General features: G+C 44.0%; 2 protein-coding genes across 2 annotated transcripts in view; both read left to right on the top strand.

The window, feature by feature from the left end:
• Positions 1–6,664, top strand: part of YLPM1 (YLP motif containing 1) — an 89,079-nt gene extending 82,415 nt beyond the window's left edge. Inside the window, exons 20-21 of the mRNA XM_013003748.2 lie at positions 5,796–5,978; positions 6,279–6,664. Coding sequence (XP_012859202.1) covers positions 5,796–5,942 — 147 coding nt within the window. The 3' untranslated portion in view covers positions 5,943–5,978; positions 6,279–6,664. The remainder of the gene's footprint in view (positions 1–5,795; positions 5,979–6,278) is intronic.
• Positions 4,312–4,730, top strand: LOC115868703 (cytochrome c oxidase subunit 6B1-like). The gene has a single exon (XM_030884989.2). The coding sequence runs from the start codon at positions 4,421–4,423 to the stop codon at positions 4,679–4,681; it is 261 nt and encodes an 86-aa protein (XP_030740849.1). The 5' UTR covers positions 4,312–4,420; the 3' UTR covers positions 4,682–4,730.
• Positions 6,665–7,738: the final 1,074 nt, after the last annotated feature.

Here is a 7,738-nt window from a genome sequence, read left to right as displayed (position 1 = left end):
TCTCCTCCCCGAGACCCCTCTGCAAGGGGATCTCCAGTACCACAGTCAATTTTAGAACATTTTCTTCTTTCTTGTACTCATTGTTATTTGTGTAATTATTTTAATTGTGGCAAAAATTTAGACAACAAAGCATTCGCCAATTCAACAACTTCTACACGTATAATTTGGTGCCATTGATTGTACTCTTCATGTTGTACAACCATTATTGATATCTTTTTCCAAATTATTTCACCACCATTAACATAAACTCAGTGCCCCCTAAACATAACATACATCTTTTGTGTTTGTTTTTCTATAATTTTCCTTGGTGCTTGAATATTAAAAGAATATTTTAATGTCAGAGAGTAAATGACAGTGAATACCATTACGGAGAATTCCAGGTTTCAGAATTTGTTCAAATATTGCCTGTCTTCGTGTGTATGACTTTAGGCAGTCATTTGGGGGGGGTCCTCCTTAAAGGCCCTGCGCCACCCAAAGAAAGCCTGTGTTAAAACCTCTCACTCCAGTTGTAAGGACGTTTGGTGACTTTTGCCTTCTGACAGCAAGATTCAGGGTTGAGGTCCACTAGTGGCTCCTCAGGAGAAAGATGAGGTTTTCTGTTCTGAAAAGATTTGCAGCTGTGGCACCACCAAGGGACTTGGCGTATTGTCTCACAGCGTCTCTGTGGATGGGAGTCAACTTGATGGCAGTGAGTGTGGTTTGGAGTTTTGCTACAGTTTTAAGACGGGGACCATTAGAAGATACAGACTTTCCAGAAGACTAATTCAGTGTAAATCTGATAACAGTGAGCCATCTGGAATGAGAGGTCATTTTATTTTTACTCAACTGTCACTCTCCTTCAGTAAAGGGTTTAGGTTCCCGCTGCCATGGAGTTGATTCTGAGTCACAGTGACTGGGTACTTTAGAGAAACAAATCCACAGAAACTCATGTAAAAGAGAGCGTTTTATATAATGGTTAACTGTGCATCAAGAAAACATCCCAACCCAGTGCTGCCCAAGCCCACAAGTCCAATATTCACCCATAAACCATATGTCCAACACCAGTCCACAAAGTCCTCCTCCATCTCACAAAGCAGACACAGTGATGCCGACTGCAGGAGGAAAGCCGAGTCAGTGAATGTGTAAACATCTCAGCGCTGGCAGGGTCTCCACGGCTGCTCTAGCACCCAGGGCTGCATCGGGGTAGATCTATGTGGCTTCTCCTTGGGGATGTCTTGCAGGAAGTCAGCCTTGCCAGCTGAAGCTGGGAATTGCTAAGACAGCTGCACCCTAGTGCAACCATCACAAAGCAAGAAACCCGAGAACTCAAAAGGCAAGGCTCACTGAGCCATCTATCCCTCCGCCCTTCAGTTAACCCCACATGTGTTTATCGGCCAGGTTGGCACAATCGACTAGCTCACTCAGTGACCCTGTGTGTAACGGAGTAGAAGTCCCTAGGCTTTATGAGGCTGCACCTGTACAGGAGCAGAGAGAGCAGCTGATGGGCTTGAATTGCTGACCTTGTAATTAGTTGCCCAATTTGCAATCAGCTACACTTACCCAACCGTGCTCCTAAGGAGTGGGTCTCACTCACTGCCATCAAGTCGATGCTGACTCATAGCCACCCTTTGGACTGGACAGGGTAGAACTGCCCTTGTGGATTTCCGTGGATTTCTGAGGCTGTAACTCTTCATGGGGATAGAAAACCTTATCTCTTTCCCGAGGGGGGGGTAGTTTCTAACTGCTGACTTCCCACTTAGTGGGACAACGGACTGAGCTTCATTTTTCCAGTTCTTGACAGTGGCTCCTCTGGAAGTCTGCTCCCCAGCCTCAAACCCTGGTTTCACATCGTTTTCAACGCTCAGACTAGTCTAACACCAGAGCATAAGGAAGTCCTGCAGGTAGCAAGAAGTGCTAGGTATATTCTTCATGCCTTTCCTGGGTCTCTTGACTTCTATAATTCCTCTTCTTTATAATATCAATTGAGTTCCTGTGGTGTATTTCTACAACAGAAACTTTTGTGGAGTTGATTACACTAGAATTGCATCTAATCCTTAGGTTTTATTATATATGTGTGTATGTGTGTATAATAGCTCTCTCTATATATATGTGTGTGTATGTATGTATATGTATATATATATGTATATAAAGTTCACTTAATTTATAAACAAACATTGCTGTTGAGTTAAAATCTGCATAAAGTGACCCTGCCTTAGAATGTGCAAGGCTGTGGAAATAAGCAGGCTGCTACTGCTTCTCCCTCAGGGCAGCTGAGGGGTCACACCGCCAACTTTGCTATGAGCAGTTGAGTTCATAACCTGAGCCACCAGGTCCCTGTTCTTGTTGTTGCACTGCTGCTGCTGCTGCTGCTAGTTGCGATTGAGTTCAGTCCCGCCTTACAGAGGCCCTCTATACAACAAAGTAAAACACCACCTGGTCCCTTGGCCATCCTCACCACCGTTGTTTATGTTTGAGCCCATTGTTGCACCCGCTCTGTCACTCCATCTTGTCGAGGGTCTTTCTCTTTGTCTGCTGCCCCTCTACTTTCTTTCTCCAGGGACTGGTCTCTCCTGACAACATGTCCAAAGTATGGGGGTGAAGTCTCACCATCCTTGCCTCTGAAGAGCATTCTAGCTGTACTTCCAAAACAGATGTTTGTTCTTTTCACTTGGGTATTATTAAATGGTAGCTCAAGTGAACTTTAATTTGCATTTTTTTGATGATTGTAGAAGGTAAACTTTTCCCTGGGGTTTCTTTGATGGTCTAAGTTGTGAAAATCTTTTGCATGTCAAACCTTTTGAGTGCTAGTGAAGATTTTTCCGTATTATATTTTTTAATCCACTAAGAGAGGTGACTAAAACCAACATGTTGTAATTTTGATAAAAGTATCTCCATCCAGGTAGATCACAGGGAACAAGGCTGAGACCGAGCTGGGTCAGTGATGAGACAGCTGGCCAGTTCCCCTCCACTTGAGAAACCCAGGTTAAATTTTAGATAATTACCTCATGTGCAGCCAATACCTGTCTGTCACTGGAGGCTTGCATATTGCTGTGATGCTGACCAAGGTTTGCTGGAGCTTCCAAACCAAGGTGGACTAGGAAGAAGGGCCTGGCAATCTAATTCCCAAAGTCAGCTCGGGAAAACCTTGCAGATTGTAGCAGTTCCATCTGCAACCACTCCTTCCGATGTCTGTGAGGTCACCATGAATCCATTTCAATGGCAACAAGTAGCTTAGAAGGGACAGTGACATTCAAGAATCCATTTCTACTAAAAGTCATTTATTGTGCTCCTTGTAATTTTGGTGTTTTGATATCTACTCATCCATTCATTCTACAGCCCTGAATGTCCATGTGTTAGCACTGTGAAGGAAGCCTCTTATGGAGCAACCTCCAGTGGAGGAGCTGACCATGTAAATAAATAACCTTCATATGACATCAGTGTGCTTCACTGGCACTTCACAAAGGAGCTTCAAAATTTTTGTGAGAAAAATGGAATTAAAAGATAATAGAATTTTTCCACAAACTTTTTAAAGCCCCTCACATTTTAGAGTTGTGAACAAAATACTTTCTAAACTTTAATACCATGGGGATTTATACTAAAGCATACTGCTTATAAGCACATGCCTTTTCTTTTAGTTCTATATCCAGTAGTCTGTCTGAATTTTAAAGGCTTATCATTTGTGGATTTGGACCTTAGCTCTTAACTTGTTTAAGGTGGTCCCGACCAAGTACTTAACTCTGTGATAAGGAGGAGTGTGGATTTAAATATGCTGTGGGCCGGTTAGCTTTTCTTGTTCAATGTCCACAGTCGGCCACTCCATCATTCAGTACCCCCTCAGTCAACTTCCTCTAAAATGTTGACTTTTTACTCTAAAGGAACTCAGAGTGTTGGAATTCTTGAGAATGAACACATCAGCCTTAGTGGGCAGAAGACTCTAAGATCTCTGTAGACAAACGCTGACATTTGTCAGGTTTTCACTCTGGCTTCTGAAGGAAAGTAAGCCAGAGACTACACACACAAGCCTTTAAGAAGTGTCAAGTGTTGCCAGTCACTTTGCTGCTTTACTACTTCACTTCTTGTTTGGCCAAGTGATTGCTGCTCAGAGAAACCTAGTCATCTCATTACCAGTCTTGCAGGCCAGTCTACCTCTAGGAGCAATAACGCATTTCCAGGTCAGGAGTTTTCCCAGGTTCCGGCTCCCTTGTCACAAGCCATATTTAAAATACGGTCCCTGCAGGCATAGACGCTGTACATTCCCAACCACCGTGACATAATCTAATCTCTCTTCTGAACGAAGTATCCACCAAATGTATCTGTGTTTGGCTTAAAATGTATTATTAATATACTATTAAGAATCTATGGAGGGTCCGTCGCGGGCGTCTCGTCTGAGGGTCACATTGAGCTGCCTGCGTTTTGAGGGGGCGCTTTAGGAGTCACCACCATGGCAGAAGACATCAAGACCAAAATCAAGAACTACCGAACTGCGCCTTTTGACAGCGGCTTCCCCAACCAGAACCAGACCAGGAACTGCTGGCAGAACAACTTGGACTTCCACCGCTGGGAGAAGGCGATGGATGCCAACGGGGGTGACGTCTCCGTGTGTCCATGGTATCAGCGTGTGTACAAGTCCCTCTGCCCCGTTTCCTGGGTGTCGGCCTGGGATGACCGCCGGGCAGAAGGCACATTTCCTGGGAAGATCTGAACTGGCCCTTGCTTCTCTCCTGGGATCCTGACTCTTGACTTAATAATAAACTCATTGAACATGTGTAAAAAAAAAAAAAAGAATCTATGGAAACATCATCACCACCAGAGTAGCAATAGGAAAAATCCATGATCTGTATATTTGAGGTTACAATATATTTGAGGTTACAATCTTGCCATAAATGGTGTCACTGGGGTCATTCTCTTGCTCTCTTTATCTCATGAATGGAAGAAAAAGACTTGCTGTTTTCTCTCAGTTAAATTCAAGAAATACCCATTACGTGAAGACAAAACTCAGTCTTTGACCTAGAATGTACCGTATGTACTTGTGTATAAGCCGGGTTTTTCAGCACATTTTTAATGCAGTTTTTGTGGTAAAATTAAAGTGCCTTGACAGATATTCGGGTTGGCTTATACTCGAGTATCTGTGTGTACATAATCTACTAGGAAAGACGGCTCCATAAGTGGACAATTGCAGTACAGTTTGGAAGGTCAAAATAGACAAGTCCAAATCCAGAAGGTAACACCTGGGAAGGACTGAGGACTATTTGGTTGGCAGAGAGAAAAAGGGCAACGAGCAGAGAAGGATGACCGGAGCCAGACGGACAAAGTCAATGAGAAGGTGTTTCAAGAAGAGGAACTGATGTGTACAAAGTTCCAGAGACATGACATAAGCCCATTGTACTTGTGAATTAAACGTCATTTTGTATTGCTTGGGGAAAATCCTGTAGAAAAAGGATTTAGAGCAGGTGAGAGTCATGATCATGTGTATTTTAGGAAGCTCACTTTGGCAGGATGGATGGAGGGTGTAAGAATGGAGACATGGGGGCTGGGTGCTTTACGTCCTTTGAGAAATGAGGTCAGTGAACTTGCACAGAGTGTCCGAGGACATGGAGAGGACTAGACTGAGCCGAGAGTTGAACTCTCCTGGGTGCCATGGCCAGGACTTGGTGACTGGCCACCGAGCCATAGATGGCTTCCTCCAGTTCCCCCAGGGCTAGCTTGTCATTGTTTACACTCCTGGTTTCAAATTCATTCTCCTACTCCTTAGACTGTTGAGACTCCTAGTATGCTTGTTTTTCCCAAAGCCCAGACTAAGTATGTGTTCTTTTTAGGTGAGATGGGCAGACCTTGAAGAAAAGAAGGACGCAGATAGGAAAAGGGCCATAGGTTTTGTGGTCGGACAAACTGATTGGGAGAAGATCACAGATGAAAGTGGTCACCTGGCTGAAAAAGCCCTCAATCGAACCAAATACATATGAGACATAGTTTTTGAATGGAGTCATTGTTCCTCTAAGGTAAGGTGCACAGTCGTTTAAATGGCCTACTGTGTGGTTGATGTGGACGGTTTGAGATAGAGGTGACAGCATGCTTTACAGCATAGGCTTTTATTCCCTGAATTATTTTCTGCTTCTGGAAGAGTCTGTGCTAGTTGCTAGCACTGACCGGATGGGAAAGCAACAGCGGGAAGCACGTTTCTGCAAGCTGGCCCAAGTGGACAAGTATAACGAGAGTGAGACTGGGGAAGGAGGGGAGTGAGGTGCACTCTCTGCCTGCTCTTCTCCAGCGTGGCTCACGGCCTTTTCTTTTCCTTGCAGGTGGTTCGCTTTGAGGTGGTCAGAAGCCAAGACCGCACGGAGCTTCGTTGTGTGTCACCTTGCTTCCACGTTTCAGTTTTTGTTTAGTATTCTACTGCTTTAGTTTTTTAAAGTTCTCCAATGTCCCCAAGAGGTATTAGAATCTTGCTGTACCCAAGCAAGACAATGATTTTTCTTTTTGACTATTTTGGGGCGGGCGGGAGTGGTAGCTTGACTGCTGAAGCCAGGTGGGATCCACTGGAGGGATTCCAGCGATACTTCCTTCACTGGACAGTGTCACAGACTATCTCTGTCATCATTGCTGTGGCTGCTTTTTGTTTTTACTGTATGTAATTGGTAGCTGATTGTACTAGGATTAAAAACAATAAACTTTCATGATAAAGCCAGTGAGATTCATGGGCTATCCAGCATGAGCCCCTATCGCTTGTTTTGTTTTCTTAATTTTATTTTCATTGCTGCTTTTAATATGATGTGCCCTAATTACATGCTAGCTGAACATCCCAAAATCTCTTTCCCATTGAAAATTCCAGAGCTCAGTAGTTCTGTAGCACGCACCTTTGTTGTCTGTCTCATTTCTCTGGGTGTCCTGAGGACTGGTAGGGACCAGTGGCAGAACTCGTCTGCTCCCTGGAACAGCAGTTCTGCAACAGGATGTTTCCGTTTGGACTTTTTGGGGGGGGCTAGTGGGGAGAACCTGGCTCCTATTCTCCATCTCTTCCCTGTATGTTATGCTTGGGTTTTTACTTGCTCGGACGCTGAATTCCTGGTGGACAGTGCATGGAACTTAAGAGCTGTGGCCTCACTGCTTGTCCGTTTTGGAGTCAGGAGCACAGGAAGGAAGGCGTGTAGAGCCGCTACGTCCTCTGGCATGTAACCCTGAAGACTGCCAGGTTTTCAAGTTCTTGCCAGATTGCTCATTTTTGAAAAGCATGACCTTCTGCTTGGAATTAATTTCCTCTCGTGAATAATGCCTGGTGGAGCCCTGGAACATGCAGCGTTAACGCCTGAATGTGGTTCCTCTGTGAAAACGGGCTCTGTGAAAACGGGCTCTGCTTCCTTAAGTCTGCAAAGAAAGAATGTCATCTTTCAGAATGGGAAAGGGTGGAGACAAACTCTTCCCAGGACATCACATTTCTATGTTATGATCCAACTCGGCAAGGTGTAAATTTCCTGACAAAAAGCTTAACCTCCTTTTTTTTTTCTTTCTTTTTTAAATAATATCCTCTTTCAGGCTATAGTCCAAGAATCCTTTTATTTTCTGACCAGTCAGCGACTGTTGTGAATAGAGTTGAATATTGACCAGCATTTGAATAGTGTCACTTAGCGTTCAACAACTTGAAATTACAGGCCTGGAGATTCTAATGAACAATTCTGGCCATCCTTGGTTCTTTTATCTTCCCTGAAATTCTAAATGTTTAAATGTAAGATACATTTAAGTTTGTTAACCAGTGAATTTTGAA

This window comes from Echinops telfairi, unplaced genomic scaffold, assembly GCF_000313985.2.
Source record: "Echinops telfairi isolate 266 unplaced genomic scaffold, ASM31398v2 ScPeMD7_18;HRSCAF=68, whole genome shotgun sequence".
Classification (NCBI taxonomy): Eukaryota; Metazoa; Chordata; class Mammalia; order Afrosoricida; family Tenrecidae; genus Echinops; species Echinops telfairi.
The sequence above is the reverse complement of the archived record's forward strand: the minus strand, read 5'-3'. Positions and strand labels throughout refer to the sequence as shown.

Bases quoted from the DNA above. Each gene is read 5' to 3' on its own strand.
- LOC115868703 (XM_030884989.2), top strand. From the start codon at position 4,421: ATGGCAGAAGACATCAAGACCAAAATCAAGAACTACCGAACTGCGCCT.